Source organism: Accipiter gentilis, chromosome 17 (assembly GCF_929443795.1).
Source record: "Accipiter gentilis chromosome 17, bAccGen1.1, whole genome shotgun sequence".
In the NCBI taxonomy this organism is placed as follows: domain Eukaryota; kingdom Metazoa; phylum Chordata; class Aves; order Accipitriformes; family Accipitridae; genus Astur; species Astur gentilis.
The window spans coordinates 29,099,805-29,119,023 of NC_064896.1; the positions used below are offsets into that span (position 1 = coordinate 29,099,805).

The 19,219-nt window shown below is 45.6% G+C and overlaps 3 protein-coding genes and 1 pseudogene across 3 annotated transcripts; 1 reads left to right on the top strand and 3 right to left on the bottom strand.

The window, feature by feature from the left end:
• Positions 1 to 2,545: 2,545 nt before the first annotated feature.
• On the top strand, positions 2,546 to 3,544 carry LOC126047558 (olfactory receptor 1052-like; annotated as a pseudogene).
• Positions 3,545 to 6,721: 3,177 nt separating this feature from the next.
• LOC126047559 (olfactory receptor 8I2-like) lies at positions 6,722 to 7,675 on the bottom strand. Its single transcript, XM_049821392.1, has one exon. The coding sequence runs from the start codon at positions 7,673 to 7,675 to the stop codon at positions 6,722 to 6,724; it is 954 nt and encodes a 317-aa protein (XP_049677349.1).
• A 3,810-nt stretch (positions 7,676 to 11,485) lies between these two features.
• Positions 11,486 to 12,466, bottom strand: LOC126047148 (olfactory receptor 1086-like). The gene has a single exon (XM_049820408.1). The coding sequence runs from the start codon at positions 12,461 to 12,463 to the stop codon at positions 11,486 to 11,488; it is 978 nt and encodes a 325-aa protein (XP_049676365.1). The 5' UTR covers positions 12,464 to 12,466.
• A 5,088-nt stretch (positions 12,467 to 17,554) lies between these two features.
• LOC126047132 (olfactory receptor 1052-like) lies at positions 17,555 to 18,493 on the bottom strand. Its single transcript, XM_049820377.1, has one exon. The coding sequence runs from the start codon at positions 18,491 to 18,493 to the stop codon at positions 17,555 to 17,557; it is 939 nt and encodes a 312-aa protein (XP_049676334.1).
• Between the last annotated feature and the right edge of the window lie 726 nt (positions 18,494 to 19,219).

Here is a 19,219-nt window from a genome sequence, read left to right on the forward strand (position 1 = left end):
CTCTGTGGCTGGCGTGAAGCTCTGCTCAGCTAAGACTTAACTTCAGGGATTTTATTGATGAGGGTGAAAGAAGTGAGTAAACCCAGAAGCTGTCCCCCTGCACAAGCTCCTTAGGGACAGCGCCGTCACCCGCTCCGGTCAAAAGGCCGGTGCCACGCACCCTTGGTTCTTGCTGACGGAGCTGCTGCGTTACTCAGTCTCACTTCTGAGCATCACATCTGCAAACTGCCGCTTCCCTCCTCCTGCAGGATCGGAGAAAGTTGAAGAATGGTGGAACACAGCTCACGTTTCTTCTTTCTGCCTTAGGACAAGGGACACGTATTGTCTGCAAATCATGGAAAGATGCATCTGGATGCTGGGTAAGAATGTGGTATTAGGCAGGAAAGCAGGACTGTAGGCACAGGCTTCAAATTTGGAGTGAGATTAAACCCCACAGCACTTAAGCTTGCAAGTTTACTGATTCAGGACAAAAGCTCATTAGCAGAATATACCTGAACTGTTTATTCTCCATATGTCTCAATTTCAAGGCATTATCTTCAGGCTTTCTAAGTATGTGTCACCATCTTATTGTGAAAAACCTCAGAGAAAACATTTGAAAAGCTGCTCTTCTGCCCTGAACATACAGAAACTGAGTAGGGAAGACAGCTGGAAGACAAGAGCAGGACTGTGCTATGCAGAAGCACAGAAACGCATGTTACACAGGGCGCAGCCCCTGAGGAAGTCTTCAAGATTTTTCTCTAGGATGAATAAAAACATGCTGCAGAGCTTAGAGCAACCTTCCGCTTCTCCCCATGCTGCAGTATTATCCCTCATTTGCAGAAGACGAGAGCTTGGTCCCAGCAGGAGGGTTGGGTGGATCTGTTACAGGTTTTTGTTTATAAGGATCTTCAAGTATTCTCAAAAAAAGTTCTTTTAGTGGAAGGGAAAAGCAGCTGCAGCCAAAACCTAGAAATATCCTACCAGCTATTTCTGGTATGTTTGAACCTCATAAATATTTGTAAAGTGAAAACTCTGTTACAGAGACGCAAGAATCTGGTTTTGTACCAGAGAAGTGGAGTGCAGCAATAGATCTCAAATGTGAGACAGCCACCCTGATGGGAACCGCTAAACCCAAGAATGAAAATTAAGTAACACATTCACTGATGCCTGGTGGGTGAGCAAAACTGCCAGGCATCGCCCACGGCATCCTTCCACACGCCAGGACAGCGTGCTGCAAGAGAAACAGCAGCACACTATTTCAGTATCTCCCAACCGTGCCTTTACAAAAGGTATTACAAGTGTCTTTGAAAATCAGGAGACACCTGAGCTTTTGGTGTCAATACTGCAGAGGAATAGTTTATCCTCTCCCCCTGGCTTGTAGCTGATGTTATTTTTCACTACCAGCTGGTTGGGGGGATGGGGGGTGTGGGTGTGGTGTGGTGGTTCTCTTACATTTTCTGTTCTAAACAAAGATTTCCACTGCTGTTTATCACACTGATATTATTGTTAATTAATACCAGAACCACAATTTATACCAGAAACTAGTCTTGCAGGCACATGAAGGATTCCTCACACCTGCTGTCCTCTGCTAGAAAGAGTGAGTAACTGGCACTGGAGGGGCTTGATTAGAAAAAATCCTGTGTGGAAGGTGTTTTGTGTTTTGAAAATGAAGGCACCAGTTTTGTTTCTGCTGCATGGAGCTTTCCGATAAGCAATTTTTTTTTTCCCCTCCCTCCTCACCTCCTGGATTGCCATGAATACAGGTAACAGCTTTCTATTACATACATAACACATTATATACAATTCATTTCTTAGTCTCACAATTATGAAGAGCAGCCTGAAAATGCCTTCCTTCCCTACCTTGAGTGGAGAAAAACACAGAAGTAATAAGTGAGCTGGAGCAGATACAAAAGTTATATGTAATAAAACCCTGTCTCACTGTGATTTGCCGCACGGGGTGGGGGGGAATATTTCCCTCTGTGCTGGAACACGACCAAAATTATCAAGAGAAATGTGGCAGCTCAGCCTATTCTTGCCACCTAGCAGAGGAGTTTCTGTCCCAGGCTGCCGAGTGAGTCTCTGGCAGCTCGCTTGCGGAGTTGGTGTGGGCAGCCGGGGATCCAGCAAAGCTGATCCAAGAGGGCCCGGGGGATTCGGGGCTTCCCGGGGTTGTCATGACTCGCTTGTGTTCAGTCTTCTCATGGGGAAAATGAAATACATTGCCCCTTTTCTGCCTCCTAATGAAACGAGATGATGTTTGCAAATTCTTCACCCCTTCTCCAGTTTTGAAATCATTCAATATTGGGGTTGGGTTTTTTTAAAAGCAAAAACCTAATCTTTTTAATTTAGCCTCATGATTAAAGAGAGTAAGGACAGAATGCAGTTTCTGAAAGAGTTGCTCTGCCTGTGAGGATTTGCAGAGAACCTAGGCACAGTTAGATGTTATCATCTCAAGTATCAAAGCTTTGTAGTTTTAATAAAGAGTCCAATAAAGTACTTGCTGATATCAGCATCATATGCAAGACATGCCATTGCTCCTTCCTATTTCACTCTTTCTCCTCCTGCCAGCAGGCACGCTGCTATGAGGTACGGTAATAGGGCTCAAGGCAATCGCACCACTGTGACCCAGTTCATCCTCCTAGGACTGACAAGTGAGCCTAAGCTGCAGACTCCTCTCTTCATGATGTTCTTAATGATTTATCTCATCACCCTGATGGGCAATCTTGGGCTGATCACATTGATCAAGACAAACCCCCGGCTGCACACTGCCATGTACTTCTTCCTCTGCAATCTGTCTGTCATCGATCTTTGCTACTCCTCCATCTTTTCGCCAAAGCTGCTTATTGGTTTTTTGGTGGAAAAGAAAACCATTTCTTACTCTGCCTGCTTTGTCCAGCATTTCTTTTTCCTTGTGTTTGTGACCACAGAGGTGCTCTTGCTGGCTGCGATGGCATACGACCGCTACGTAGCCATTTGCAACCCGCTGCTTTACACTATTTCTATGCCCAAGAGGGTCTGCGTTCAGCTGGTGGTCGGGTCATACGTCGGGGGGATTTTGAACTCACTAATCCAAACGTGTTGCTTGCTGCCGTTGCCCTTTTGTGGGCCCAACGTCATCAACCATTACTTCTGTGACACTAACCCTCTGCTGAAACTCACCTGCTCTGACGACCACCTCAATGAGCTTTTGCTTGTAGCCTTCAACGGGACCATTTCCATGTCTGTGCTCTTCATCATCGTCATCTCATAAGTGTACATCCTCGTCTCCATCCTGAGGATTAGGTCTGTCAGAGGAAGGCACAAAGCCTTCTCCACCTGTGCCTCCCACCTCCTGACCGTTACCTTGTTCTACGTGCCCGCAGGGCTGAGCCACATGCAGCCGGCCTCCAAGTACTCGCTGGAGATGGAGAAAGTCACCGCCGTGTTTTATACCCTGGTCGTCCCTATGCTCAACCCTCTGATCTACAGCTTGAGGAACAAGGAGGTCAAGGATGCACTTAGAAAAGCAACCGCAAATAACGTTTTGGGGAGTTGCCTGCTGACCAAACTGACCCCAAACAGTTGATAAAATGCCTGCTGCTTCCCTTTTTAAATAGTCCTATGTCAGCTGTCTGGAGGAGTAAGGAACCACATATATTTACAGAAGCAGGTACAGCAAATTTTAAGCATGGTGTAAAATCTGCAGAGACTCTGTTACTAAACATCCTGTCATTATGGGCCTCTGATAACCATTTCCTTGTCATCTCTTGGTTTTGTTTGTTTGGGGTTTTTTTTTTTTCTTTCTGTGAAATTATGTAATATCATAGAAGGTGGTAAAAATAAGCTCATGACAAATTTCTCTTTTAAGCTTAGCTTCTTAAGAAGTTGCACTGATTCAAGCAGTGATTTCTCCAGAGGCAAGTTCAAGGAGGACTGGGGACTTTTGGGGAGGTATATCCAAAAACACCCCCTACACCTCACTTCGGGATAACTAGAAGGGTAAAAAAAAAAAAAAAAAAAAAAAAAATCTCATTTGTTTCTAGGGGGATGTGCCATGGAAATTAAGGGAGCAGAAGCAGAGACCCCTGACCTGCCAGGGAAGGAGAGCAATAAGTGCTGTGATCTAGCATCAAGAAGATGCTAAATCATTGAGTGACCACAACATGACAGCCTGAAGGCAGCATAGCTGGGTCTGTACTGAAAAACCTCTGCTGCTTTGCCTCCAGACCTGGAGGGGACTTCCACCTGAGCAGCTGGGATGTTTTCCTGCTGAACTCCCAGGCATTTTCACCCCTGAGGACTGAAAGCTCCAGTTTGTCTCTGCCTGTACCCAGCAGCATAGCAGTGCTCTCAGCCACCCGGGTGGATCTCATCCTATACCTTGCTTCCTACAGCTGCAAGGCTTCTAACTCACCCCAATTTGCTCTATGAGAGAGAAATGGGCTTCATCTGACCTGCATCTCTTTAGGAGAAGCAGCAGCAGCTGGGAGTGGTATTTCTCCCTATTGGCAAGGAGTTTAGCATGATTGAATGTAACTAGTGAGGGAGAAGTATTTTTTTTTTCCCCTATTTTCTTGTCATGGGGCTGTTGGAAGTGATATTTCCTCCCACCAGCTCTTCCCCAAGACAACTGCATAGCTGAGAAGGTACCACTGAGGGATGCCACAGAATCTCATGCTCTCCAAAGCAGAGACAACTGACTGCAACCTGTTAGAGACCTTGAGCAATACGAGCTGGGATGCCAGGTCTCCGTAGAGAGAAGAGGGGGGTCATCTGTCACTTAGTGTTAACTTGCACATGGCTGCATCTGAGTTAATCCAGACATTGGGGGTTTTTTTGAAGCTAAAATAAAAGATAAATACTCCTAGCATGATTTCTTTTAGCTGGCTATAGAAATCATGACCTAAGCATGCCCACTATACTGTTACACCAATAATCCAAACTGGTTCTCACTCGGATGTAAGAGTCTACATTGTGGCTACCTAATACAGAGCAAAATAAAATCCACCAAGAGCATGTAGCTGAGCAGGGGTCATTTTTCTCAAGACAGCCACAGAAAAAGGTGGTGGTGGAGGAGATCTACATAACACTTACCTTTCATAACAGCTTGTTTTATCCTCAGCTTGGACTCTAGAGGGGTTTGCTTTGCATTAAGAGTTATTCATGCTGTTTGCATAACATAACGTGGCTCAGGGAGCAGCAAGAACCAGTTACTCCATAAGGGAGGGCAAACTGGGAGCTGAAAGCAGCCACAATGCGGGATAGGCAGTAGCCTCACCCGCAGGGCACTGTCCCACAGCACCCATCAATGGCCTGGAGGAAACCAAGGGCCAAATTCAAGCCAGGAAAGCTGAAAACCAGGACCAAGCACAACTCTCAAATTTGTTGAAGACCCAGGGCTGAGCTTAAATAGTGCCCCGAGCCCTGGGCAGAGGGTGCGGGTGGAGGCCCCAGGTGATGCTGGCCATGGCAATTACAGTGGTTCCCCTCCCTGCTGTCTCAGGAAGAGAGGAACGGGGTTTTTTCCCCCATCCAGTGCCCTAAACAGAGCTACAGCACCGTATCCAGCCTTCTCTGATGTATTCCTATGTGCAGAGGATGGAAGGACAGGGCATAAAGGAGCATTAACATCCTTTGCTGCATGTTAACAATTCTTGTTCCTCCTGTTGCTTCACGAGGATAAGGCGCTCCAGATGTCATGCTCTCTGTTTCTTGGGGAAATTGTCCAAATGCCTCTATTTTTCATGAAAACTCCCTCAGAAACTTTGATTAAAAGCTTTATAGCATTTTACGTCATGCCAGCTTAAAGCTGGCTTTAACTGGTTGCCATCACATTTATTCATTGTTCATTACAGTTCTTTTAGGAAGACCACAGTTTACAAAGATGCTTATTTTAAAACATAAAATTTATTCACTTTGTCATTATACAGGCTACATGTTCTTCCAGAAATTGTATTCTTCATTAAAGATAAAAGGTGTGTCTCGATTAAATATTAAAAAACCTTTGCCTAGTTTTCTTTAGGCATCTTCCACCTCAGCCATGTGATGACATACAGAAGTCATAACTCAGTCAAATTGCCACACAAAGCATGGACCTGTTACTGATCATCCAAAAAGGAAAAGATTAGTAGACGTAAAGACAACACGTCCCAAGAAGAATTTGGTTTGGACACACTTCTGGCAACGTGCTAACATATGTGTGCCCAAAAGTTGCCAGCGCAGCTCCAGGTCCCCGGAGCCAACACCATGGCTTTGTGCTTTCTGGTGGACCTTCCCTACATCGGTCAGAAATTTCATCTGAGGTCACAGCTGGACCTTCACCTGGATGGTCACATCCCACGCTGAGGGTCTGGGCTGCATTGCAGCTCTCCACGTATCACTGACTTAAACAGATCCTCTGTTCTTTAAGCTCATTTGGGGGAAATGATCATCAAGCAGGCAATGGAAATATTAGTAATTGTTTACCTCCAATTTGAACATCCTTTTTGTGGGCAATATTTTAATTTAACACAATTTAGACACAAACCATAATGGTACCATTTCAGTTTTGCTAGGAAAGCACTGACAATTATTCCGCTTAATTATTGAAGGCTCACACCACAATGAAAATAAACCAAAGTTGTTTAAGAGAACAATTCGTTATTCCAGTTCTCCGTGCCCTGTACTTGCTGTGCGATCTCCTCATCTGTAAGCAGACCAATAATGACCGATAACGCATACTCCTTCATTACCTCCAAAGTACCGAAGAGCTGCAAATGCGTTTTCAAAACCTGGATAGGTGTGGCACCAGCTTTTGCACCCACAGCCTCCTCAGGGCCCCCTTCACCTCTTTGTTCCTCAGGCTGTAGATGAGGGGGTTGAGGGTGGGGGTCAGGACGGTGTAACACATTGAAACCAGCTTTGCCTGATCCCGCGAGCAAGCCTTGCAAGGCTGGAGGTAGGCGAGCATCCCCGGCGCGTAGAAGAAGGTGATGGCAGCCAGGTGGGAGCTGCAGGTAGAGAAAGCTTTAAGCCTCCTCCTGGCCAAAGAGATGTGCAGGATGGTGTAGAGGATGTAAGCGTAGGACACCAGGATCATCAGGACAGAGCCCACGGTGATAAGCCCAGCAATGGAAAACTGCAAGATCTCGTTTGCGCGGGCATCGGAGCAGGAGAGCTGCAGGAGGGTGGGCAGCTCGCAGAAGAAGTGGTTGATGCTCCTGGCTCGGCAGAAGGACAGCCTCCCCGCCGGGACGGTGTGCACCAGGGAGGTGAGGAAGCCGGCGGCGTACACCAGCACCATCGCGCCGTAGCAACGCGCCCTGGACATGGTGGTGGTGTAACGCAGCGGCTCGCACACGGCCGCGTATCGGTCGTAAGCCATCACCCCCAGGAGGAAGCACTCGCAGATGATCAGAGCAAGGAAAAAATATATCTGGGCAAAGCAACCCCAAAAAGAGATGTGGCTTCTCCCCAGCAGGAAGGTCTCCAGCGCTTTTGGGATGATAGTGGAGGAAAGGCAAAAATCTATGAAAGATAAGTGAGTCAGGAAGAAATACATGGGGGTGTGGAGCTGGGGGGTGGCGTTGATTAGCAGGATCATCATCAGGTTCCCCAGCACCATGAAAACATACAGGGATAAGAAAATTGTGAATAATGTGGTTTGTAGCTCTGGGGCATCAGAGAAGCCCAAGAGGATGAAGCCGGACAAAACAGTGAGGTTTTCTCCATCCATCATTTCTACAAGTTAGATGAATTTGCATAGAAATAAAATGAGTCAGTGAAATGAATCCCTAAGAGAGAAGTACTGCGGAACTGTCGGATTTTAATCCATAAAGTAAATGCAACAGAAAATGGTGCATTCTTTTAGAAAAATACAAGGCAACTGTATTTCTGCCTTTAGCCCAAGCTTTGAAGTCAAACAGGTGAAGGAGCTAAATATGCAGTCAGATGTTAAAAGGGAGTAATTCTGCAATGATTTATAGACACTGTGCTAATGATGCACTAAGAAATATCAAAATGTTTATCTGAGTGTAAAAAAATGAAGTCAAATAAACACTTTCCAAAGTATGGAAAACAGAAGATTCGTATTCTCACCACTGATTTCTGGAAATGTCAAGGGGTTTTTTCTCTCTTCTTGGTTTTTTTTTTCAGACTGTGTCAGTGCTCTTCTGTGGCCTCATTAGTTCTGGTGCAGCCTTTCCATTAGGAAACAAAGCCGTGCACTTGAAATTTTTGTTTTGTTTTTAATTTCTAAATTTATCTGCTTTTGAAGAAAAAACCCTGCATGTGTTGGGGGGGGATGGGGGGGGGGGGGGGTGCGGGGAGCAGTGGTATTGTCTCCAGCACAGCTTTGCTGTGATTGCAGTGAGCTTTCTATGACTGACTTGAATCTCCACATACCAGGGTTAAAATATAGTATATACAAACCCAACTTTTTAAAGCTTCAGCTTGGATATTCCCATCTCCCCCTTTCAGCCCCTCTGCAGATGAATTATCTGATGGAAGATCTATCTACAGATGTCTACATCTCCTCTGAAGTGTCCCTAGATCAGGAGCGTGGTTTTTTGAAGCAAACCTCCTAACCCCTGCTAGAGCACTTGGGTTCATGCCATGGATGCTCTTGGAGAGCACGGATGGAATTCCTTTAGATGCAGCTCCACCAGCACATCCTGGCCACAAAACAGCATCTGCTCCCCCAGAATGGGCTGAGTTAAACAACTACAGAAGGCTGCAGCGAGTGCAGGAGGGTGATTTAAGTCCCAGCACCACTCGTTTCACTCTGACGACCTCAGATCTTCTTGGTCAACATCACTTGGTATTGGAGATATAGCTCCGTCTGGACAATTCATACCCTTGAAGCATGCATTTCTCTCTATTGGCAGCAATTTCATCACTGAAATTAAACTGATTGTGTCCTAGAGGTGGATGTTTCCATCCCGTAGAGGCAACCTTTGGTGAGCAGCTCATATGTGGACCTGCAGTCCTGGAGAGGACAATTGTATCTTAAAGAACTTCAAGGTTAAAAACATGCTAAATATTAAAAAAATCTTTAAATATTAAATAAATTGTTTTAAATAATAAAAATATTTAAAATCTTGCCAAGTACAGATGGAGCTACTCCTGAGCCTGAGCTGCAGGACTTCACAGAGCAGATGCTTTTATTCTGAATTTTCTTCTCATCTCAAAATGAGCGTGGGAAGCTTCAGTCATAGGAACAAAACAGAAGCATTAGTTAGGGTGGGTTTTTTTCTAGGTTTGCCAATTGATCATTGAAATGCGGATATTAAAAAAAAATTACATAAATATTACTGTAACATGAAATTTAAAAAAGTAACCTGCTCCTCATAACTTATTACACCGAGTCCAGCTCCCACAAAAAGGGACTGGTGTACATTTTTCAGGTGTTAATCAATACTAATGTGGTTTTTTGCAATATGAAGTATACAAACAGCTAAAGAGATAAATCGGTGGAGTCACACTGGAAGCAAAGTGTTGTGAAATGTGTTACTGGTTAAGGGACGATGGAGAGAGCAGCGAAGCACCGGGCTGAGTCTTCTTGTACCATTTGCGCTTAAAAACTCTTCCAAGCACGTGAGAGGCAGCACGACAAGGGTCGCCAATGGGAAATGTCAAACCCTTTTTTACCTGCTTGGTTAAAAGAAAAGGTGTTGGTAGATGTGGTACCTGCAGCTCCTTGAGAAGCCCATCCGATGGGTCAAAGCTGCGGCAGGAGAAGAGATGCTCAGGAGGGCGGGATCGCCCTGGCTGGCTAGCAGAGGGGTTTTATCCCAGATGAAGCGTTACCTCAGATGTTTGTGCAAGCTTCTCTCCCTCAGGGACCCTCCTGCAGCTGATAATTATTTTGACCTGCTCAGCAAAAGCCCCTTTCAATCCCTCCTCCCTCTCCAAAACCTTTCCACCTGCGCGACGAGCTCTCCTGTAGAGACCTACCCAGGCTGCCCGTGCCACCACCTGGTCTTGCAGAGAGACAAGTCCAGGGTAGTTTGCTTTTTATTTATCCAACTATCACAAACTTCTCTCTTTCAGTCTTTCACTGAGGAAGCCCTTTACTACCAACAGGGAAAGCTGATGGATCAGCTCGTGTTGCGTTGAAGGGTGCTGAAAACAAAACCTGATGGAGCATCCACTGTGTGAATGGGTTGAGCGTGGCCATGGGGAGTCCTCTCCGGCAGATACATTTATTTCCATACGCTTTACTGGTGACTGCACAACTGGTTGCTCAAAAGCATCATTTTACACAGCTGCTTTGAGGTTATAACAGAATTAACTCAGATTTACCAGTTTTATTCTGATGAATTCCGAGTGCCAATGTTTCCTGAAAGCTCCTGCTAGATGAAGAGACGTTATAAAACCCTTAGTGCAAATATTAAATGATAACTTTGTCCCAGACATTTAGAAAACACAAAGGGTAGGGCAGATGGAAGAGAATACTGAGCTATGAAAGTATGGGGAAACAAGATGGAGATGCCTTTAGAAGTTTTTAATGTAAATTTGTTTTTCTGCTGGAAGGCATCAGACTATTAGTCCTGGAGCTGCACTGGAGGTGGGTGGAAAAGGATTTCCCCATGGTTTTTAATTTCTTTCTTCCCCATTGGGTACTGGGCTAAAACTAAGGCTTGTGAAGTGGGAAAAGCAACATAATAGGAGGGGGGCGGGGGGGGGGGGAAATAACGCTCACTCAACTTTAGGACAAAAAAAAAAAAGATATTTCAAAGATTATTTTAAAAACATACATGGAAGGCTAAATAATCCACTAAGAAAACCTGCCTGGGTAGGGTGTGTGTCTGCAGGGTGAGTAATGCAGCTTGAAATCCCAGAGCCGGACAGCTCGGTACTGCACCTGCTCCATCTCCATCATAAAGCGACCGCAGACCACAGCACCTTGCTGTTCGGGGGAAAGACCTAAAATCCTCCCTCCCACCAGCACTCTGGCTCTTTACATGCCCAGTTAACTGCACAGCAGAGCAGAGGCCCAAATACAACTTGTCCCCATTTACCATGAGTGCTTTGATGACCACTACACCATCACAACGTTGTTTCACGCAACCTCACTTCGTGGTCTGGAGCTAAAACTCCTGGAAAAATCAACTGACATCCTCCTAATACCAGGAGCATCACCAGAGGATGTTCATTAATATAAAACACGAGAGATCAGACACTAGCTGGTTTGATATCAGCAGGGCAAAGCCACAACCTGCATTCTCCCTTTTGCTCTCTGAAGCCTGAATTGAAGCGGGTTATTATTTGTTAATAGTATTTAAATAATAAATAATATTTATTTCAAGTAATATTGAAATAACATTTACTTTGGCCAATAACTTTCTGCCCAATCCATGGTCGCTGTCAGGTCTCAGGCTACAGCCAGGGAAAGTCCCGTCCATCCTAGTGCAGCACGTAGCCTTGGTTCAAGGAGAAGCGTGTTTTCCAGGTGTCCTGCTGCCGGGTGCATTTAGTCCCTGCTTCTTGAAAGAGCAATATCTAACTCTCCTTCTTGAAGGTGCTGTATCTAACCCTCCTCACCATGTCAGGGTAGCCCTCTCCTTTCAGCTGACCAGGAACCATGCGTGGACAAGGAGGAGAGGACTCTGCCTTTTGCTTTCCTCATGGCATTCTTCATGTCCGTGTTTCTTAAGCTGTAGATGAGCGGGTTCAGCATGGGGACTATGATGGAGTACAGCACGGAGACCACCTCGCCATGCTCCAAGGAGGGTCTGGAGCCGGGGCGCAAGTACATGAAGAGGGAGCTGCCGTAGTACAAAGCGATGGAGACCAAGTGGGAGGCACAGGTGGAGAAGGCTTTGTGCCGACCGGCCACGGAGCGGATCCGCAAGACAGTGGAGAGGACCGACAAGTAGGAGACTAGGATGAAGACTGTGGTGCTTAGCACGTTGAACCCCACCACGGCAGAAACCATCACCTCGTTGACATGGGTGTCAGAGCAGGAGAGGGCTAGCAGAGGTGGTCCATCACAGAAGAAATGATTGATCCTCTTGGACCGGCAGAATGGGAGACGAAATATGGACACCGTGTGTATGGTGGAGCTGATCACGCCAGCTAAGTAGGCACCAGCCAACATTCCAACGCAAAGCTTCTGGGACATGACCACAGAGTAGAGCAGGGGGTTACAAATGGCCATGTAGCGATCATAAGCCATGGCAGCCAGCACGTAGCACTCGGTGGTGGCACAGGTTGCAAAGGAGAAGAGCTGAGTGGCACACCTAACAAAGGAAATAACCTTCTCCACTAAAAAATTCAGCAAGGTTTGAGGGATGATGGTAGAGGAGTAGCAGATGTCTAGGAGAGACAAGTGGCTTAGGAAGAAGTACATGGGGGTGTGCAGGCACGAATCAGTTCTGATTAACATAATTACTCCCAGATTTCCTATTAGAGTGACCACATAGATGGCAAGGAGTAAGACAAAGTATGTCACCTGCAGGTCTTCTCGGTTTGTGAAGCCCAGGAGAATAAACTCGGATGCAAATGTATAGTTGTCTTCAACCATATTGAATATATAAGCAGTTCAGCTGCTTTATGTCTTTCAAATGGAAATGCTTAACAGGCCCAAATCTGTCAATAATGGTAAGATTGTCAATTTTTGTCTATCAATCAGTTACACCACTTCAAGTCAATATAAGGTGAATTCTCTTTGAGAGAGTAAAACCTCAAGTTCCCGAGGCCAGTCTCCCCATTCAGCCTTAGCTAAATGCATGCAACCACCAGCAACACACTTGGAAGTGGGTGGATATTTTAAGGCAAGGAAGGAGGACAAGACCATACCAGAATAAAGCATAAATAAATTGCAGGGCTTCCTCATAGTTCCTCTCAAGCCATTTACACATGGAAGTCCATGACTTCCAAAATAACTGCTGAGAAAATGGAATTATTTCTTATCTTTTGAGTGCCCCCAGTCCAGTGTGAGTACATGAGGAATAAATATATGTTCCTTGTGTCCCAGGAAGACTTCTTCTAGGTGAAAGCACTGGAAAATGCAACTTTCCTTAGCGTAATTTTTCCAAGTGTAGAATGGCGCAGTAGTAAGAGCCAGAATTTGTCTCACCTCACTTTAGATGTGATGCATAACTTGGAGATAAAAGATAAATTCAGGCTTGCCCTCTCTGCTCACCAGGGAGAAATCAGCAGCTCCTAAAATCACACTCTACGACAGATAGAATAAACAAATATTGATTTTTCCTGGATAACATCAATCATCACTTGACAGAGTTACACCAGAGAGCAAACCAAGAGTGCATGCTGCCTGGCGTCTGACATATAGATCCAAACAAAAAAGTCATAATTATTTGATGACCCTTTGCTGAAGGGGTGAGGTTCACCTCCAGATCCAGACATCTCATTTCAGGTGTCCTGTGAGCAACATGTCTGGTCTCCTGGTGTTATTAATGGGGATTTAGAGCTGCTTTTCACTGCCCACGTAGAGGTGCCGGAGGCGAAGCAGCGTCTGAGACATCCACACGGTGCTGGAAGATGTGTTACAAATAATGAAAATCGAGCTGTTTGGGTCTAGAGCTGAATCCTCCCCCAGAGGCAGCATCCACCTGCCTGGATGCAGACATCTACGACCATTGGAGAATTGACCTGAATTTCACAATTAACTACGGCTCACCCTCACTTTTTCGTACTTGACAAGCCAACTGCTTTGTGTGGAGCGATCCGAGATGTAGATATGAAACCCCGGAGGTGAATAAGTCTCGTGCTATGCGTGATAGCTGCCCGCCAGGAACCACATCTCCCTGCGGCTTGAAGACACTGACTGGAATGGAGATAAATTAAATTAAAACCCCATACCTTGCTGCCTCGGATTCAATATTATCCATGCTGACAGGCAGGTGGTTGGTCCATGCTCTGCTGAATAGCTAGCAGAATATTTATCCTTGTCCTCCTGGGGAAAGGACTTCCATTTGTGGCACCTGCTTCCTTACACAAATTTCAGTAGGATCTTGCATCTCTTGGGCAAGCCAGCACAAGATTTTTTTTCAACAAGCTGCCCTAGGACTCACCGAGCAGCCTGTCTTTTAGTGTTTTCCTAAGATTTAACTCACGACATTATAGGTAGGAGAAAGACCACCCACTGCTGAGACCCTACAGCCAGGCTAAAAGACGCTGTTCGGCTAGCTGGTGTTTTAAGAGTCTTACAGCCCAAACTCTCTAGTGGATGCAGAAAAAAACCCTCATTAATAGGATGGTTTAAACTGGGAAGCAAACGCATCCTGTGCTCATGCCTCCAGCATCCCTCTGGCTTCTCCGGGTGACTGTTCCTGCTGCCCTGAAGCAGAGCAGGGCGGGGGGACAGTCTGCCACAAGTCCTGGGGATCCTGCGGATGCCGTGGGATGAAGCGGGATTTTTTCACAGCGGGGTTTTCTTCTGCTTTGCTCTTGGGTCCAGCTGAAACGGGTTTTATACTCACAGCTGCTCCCCGCTCCAGCTGGAAAGGTACGCCCTGTCCTCTCCCATGCACCATCGATCCGTGCTTCCAGAGCTTTGCCCTTCACAGATTCACAGAGCCGGGGTAAAACAAGTTGGGGAATAACGTCTTCACCTCCAGGGAGGTGTCGGACCAAGGGAGGGTCAGCCCCTGCCGAGCCCAGGGGGGTCCCGAGATGCTCCCCTGCCAGGTCAAGGTACAGCCAAAGGGGTTTTCAGATTAATGACACCAGAAGGTCTTATTTGAACAATACTGGCTCAAAAATGGTGCCTTTAATAGTCTCATCCATCCTAAAGAAAATCCCAAAAGGTAGTTTATTGCAATATCTGTGTGTAGTGCGGGATATCTGTATTCAAAAACCTCTTTTTTTGTTTCTATAGAGTTGCTCATCTTGGAAACATTCAACCCTCAGCGCAGACTGCAGGTGATGAGAAATCCAGCACCCCCTTTTTTCAGTTTATGCTGAAGTTTAGAATGAAAAAAAAACCCATACCAAGCCTTATTTTTCATTTTGATGCATCTGCCTTTAATTTTCAATCCAAAACTCTTCCTATACTTTGCTCCAAAAGATGAGGGGGCTGCACCAGCTGCTGTGCCTTCCAGGAAAGGACAAAAGTCACCTCTTTGTCTGCTCCAAAAAAATACCTAGTAGGGAATGACGCTGCTTTTATCCACCTAGCACTCGGCGTTTCAGAGCGAAGGGCGGGTTCTTTCCCTGTGAAGGCCACCGGGATGAATCCAGCCCACTGACCCAGGAACCAGGTAACTATATAGGCAGCCTCATCCATTTAATTCAGCATCCGAGAGCACTGAGGGCAGCTGCTCACCTGGGATTATTTAGATAATGATGGATGCGATTTACAGAAGTCAACAACAAAAAATTAAATCCTTTACCTACACGGGAGAAAAGTTTACATCTCTCTATGTATTTTCATTTGCCTTTATTGTAAAATTTGGGATAGCTGTGTCAGGAGTAAAGATGTGCTGTAGGGACCCTTCCTGAGAGTGATCTGTAGATCTACAGAAAACAACTGTTGTAGGAGGTAATAAATTAAAATACCAGGAATTATCATTTCAAGTTGTGTATGGTTAGCCCAGACTATATAAGAGAAAAATAATTCATGGGGCAGAGTGAATTTGATAATCTAGATTTCATACAACCTGAAGCCTCACCCAAGAATCGTATTTAAAAAAAAAATAAATGCACAGTTTAAAACATTTCTGAAGCAAAGTTCCCCTTTCTCAATTCTGCGAGGGGAACTTGTTCAAACATCTGACATGGCCCTTTCATTTTTAATAGGACCAGGAGCTGACCTAAATGGGATCAGCCAACTGTAGAGGCAAGATGATGATCTTGTTTTATTTATCCGCTATTTCTCGGTTTCCTGAACACGGACAAGCCACTTAGCTACCCAAGGCTTACTACCACATTAGAAAAAGTTTTTATCTAAAATAAAAAGGAGCACATATTTCCAACAATGTCCAATAGATGGTGACGATGTATAAGAAATCCTGATCAGTATTTCTCTAGGCACTGGTTTTGCATCCCCCCCCCCCCCCCCCCCCCCCCCCGCACTCCCTTTTGACATCTGACTGTTATGGCCATTTTGCATCTCTTGGGACTGACAACAAAGCACAATGGTACATAGAAGGAACAAGCATAGGTCATTCCCATACAAACAGGAATGGATTTTATTCAGAAGTAGATGAAATGCAACTTTTGAGAAGGAAAGGGGCAGCTAAAGAACACGTATGTTTGTACACTGTTGTGCCTTGCCAGCACGCATAAGAGTCAGCTTCAGGCTGGTAACTTTAATATCAAAAAATAATAATGATAAAATAATAATAATAATAATTTTTTAAAAAGTTCTAGGCGCTGACCAGGGTCACATCACTGTTTGGGTTATTTTTCACTGTGTTACAGAGTATTTTTCCCCCTGTGGACAGTACAGCTCCGATCAAGCGACTGCAGGTGGAAAATCTTCGTCCAGGACCCAGCCAAACCTTCTCCATCCCAGACGATCACCTCCAAATCCCCTCCCAGAGGAGCTTAAGATTTGCTCAGGGACATCTCTTACCTTTGAGTGATGAACTGCTACAGAAATAGAAAAGGTTTTTTGGGTGGGGATATGGTGGTTACTGTTGCCCCTGGTGGCATTGCATTTTCACAGCAACCACACATTTCTATCCAGAATATGGTGAAAATGGGAGCTGCAATTTCTAGTAAGAGTTACTTATTGCATAAGAAATAAAGACTGCTCTTTTATTATTATTATTACCCTCCTTTTTTTTTTGTTTTGTTTGTTTCAGGGTGTTTCTTTTTTTTCCTGTTTGTTGGGGTTGGTTTGGTTTTGGGTTTTTTTTTCATTCCTTTTCCCTAGTGCCTCACGCCAAAGTGTAAATCTCTGGATGTAAACTCTACTGATAATATTATTGTCTTTGTTTTTAACAAACCGCTGTGGGCATAAATTAGAAAACTAATTAGAGCTTTGTTTCAAGGCTTTGAAAGGCTGAAGTTATGGGGCAGGGTGACGAAAGGACAAATGTGTATGGTTGCCTAAAAAGAAGTGACAAAGATCAATTTAACCCTGCAGTTTAACTCAGCAGCCTGGTTTCAAAGACAGACCTATTTAAGAATTTATATTTCATTCACTTGGCTTATGCACAACATTCCATTACCCCCTAACTGCATTAAAACGTCAAAGTTTATCCATTTAGATCTTGTGTTTCCCTCCTTCCTAGGAAGAGCTTTTCACAGGAGCCGCCTCCCCGACCCAGCCCATAAATCATTGAGATCCCAGCTAAACTGAGGCTAGGGAGTGACACGAAAAATCAGTAACGTGTGTGTTGGCATACACATTTAACACAAGAATATATTGCATTATATATAGTATAATGTACATTTAATATCGTATTTTTATACATATACACACATATATGGATATATGTGTATAACTTGCCTTTCATAGGACCAGAGGCCTCCTAGGTGACCTTTCTGATCAAAAATTATTCTATGTCCCGCTCAAAGCAGAGCTGACTTCACAGCCACATCAGGTTGCCTCGTCCAGGCAACTTTTGAATATCTCCATGGGTGGAGGCTCCACAAATCCCCATGTCACCCACATTCCCGTACCAGGTTTTAATGAGAGGGTTTAGAGCCTGACTGTGATTCTTTCTGCTGTTCTCCTCAGAGCATCCTTCACCTCTTTGTTCCTCAGGCTGTAGATGAGAGGGTTCAGCATGGGGATCACCACTGTGTAGAAGACGGAGACCACTTTGTCGGTGTTCAGGGAGTAACTAGAGCTGGGGCGTAAATACATGAAGATTGTTGTCCCATACAACATGGTGACCGCTGTCAGGTGGGACACGCAGGTAGAGAAGGCTTTTTGCCTGCCTTCAACTGAACGGATCCTCAGGATGGCAAAGGAGATGAAGATGTAGGAGACCAGAATAGTGGAGATGGTGCTGAGCTCAATGATGCCGGCCAAAGAGAAGAGAATCATCTCGTTGATGTATGTGCTGGCACAGGACAGAGCCAGGAGGGGGGGAACGTCGCAGAAAAAGTGGTTGATGACATTGGAGCTGCAGAAGGGCAGCCTGATGATGAAGGTCATCTGTATGATGGAGTTCAGGACACCCCCAATGTAGGACCCCACCACCAGCCACACGCACAACCTCCGAGTCATAACAGAGGAGTAGAGCAGGGGGTTACAGATGGCCACGTACCGGTCGTACGCCATGATAGCCAGCAGGAAACACTCGGTCGTCACAAAGACGATGTAGAAGAAAGCTTGGCCCATGCAGCCCACGAAGGAAATGGTCTTCCTCTCCAATAGGAAGTTCACCAAGGTCCTGGGGGCAATCACAGAGGAAAAGCAGATGTCAACAACGGAGAGGCTGCCAAGGAAGAAGTACATGGATGTGTGGAGCCGTGGGTCACCTCGGATGACTACGATTATCCCCACGTTGCCCAAAAGCGTGATGGTGTAGATGAGCAGCAGCAGCACAAAGAGGGCTGCCTTCATCTCCGCCTGGTCGCTCAGGCCCTCGAGAACGAACTCTGCCACGGAGGTGTGATTCTGCTCTGCCATTCAGGGCTCCGCGTCTACTGAGGAAGGAGAGACCCTGAAAACACAGGACAGTAGAAACCCTGCCTTAATTTAGCACCCAGACCCATTCCCATTCATTTTTAGGGAGCTAGTGGGATGGACTGCACGGCCCGGGGCTTGTCCTCCTTTACAGTCCAAGGAAAGAGGAGGTCCCTTCTGAAGGGAGAGCATCCCAGCTTTCCCAAACACCTTCCCCGCCTGCACCGAGTCACTGAGGAGGGTCTTTCGCTTTCCCGCTGTGGGCAGAGCTTCAGGCAGGTTCTTTGTATCATAGACTCCCATCTTGGTACCTACAATTTGATGAGATGGATGGATACAACAGAAGATAGGGGCTCAGGGGACACAGACTGAATCATCAGCTCTGCCCTTGACCTCCTGTAATTAAGTTTTTCTCCACATTTGTTTCCCTTCCTCCCCATTTCAAACACATCACGTTAAGGTGCCCAGAACGAGACAGCTCTGATTTTGACAGTGGCTTCTGGATGTAATTGTAACCTTGGAGTAAGAGTGAAAATACTGTAGCTTTCCTTTTTTTTTGTTTTGGAAAAGACACCAGGGTGAAGAAAAAAACCCCCAGTCTTTAATTTGTTGGGAAGCAGGGAGGGAGAGACGAAGGGGGTATTGCATGATCCCAAACTCATTCAGGACATCAGGAGTTTACACATTACACTCAGAAGCCTTTGGGAGATGAAGCCAGGGAGACTATGA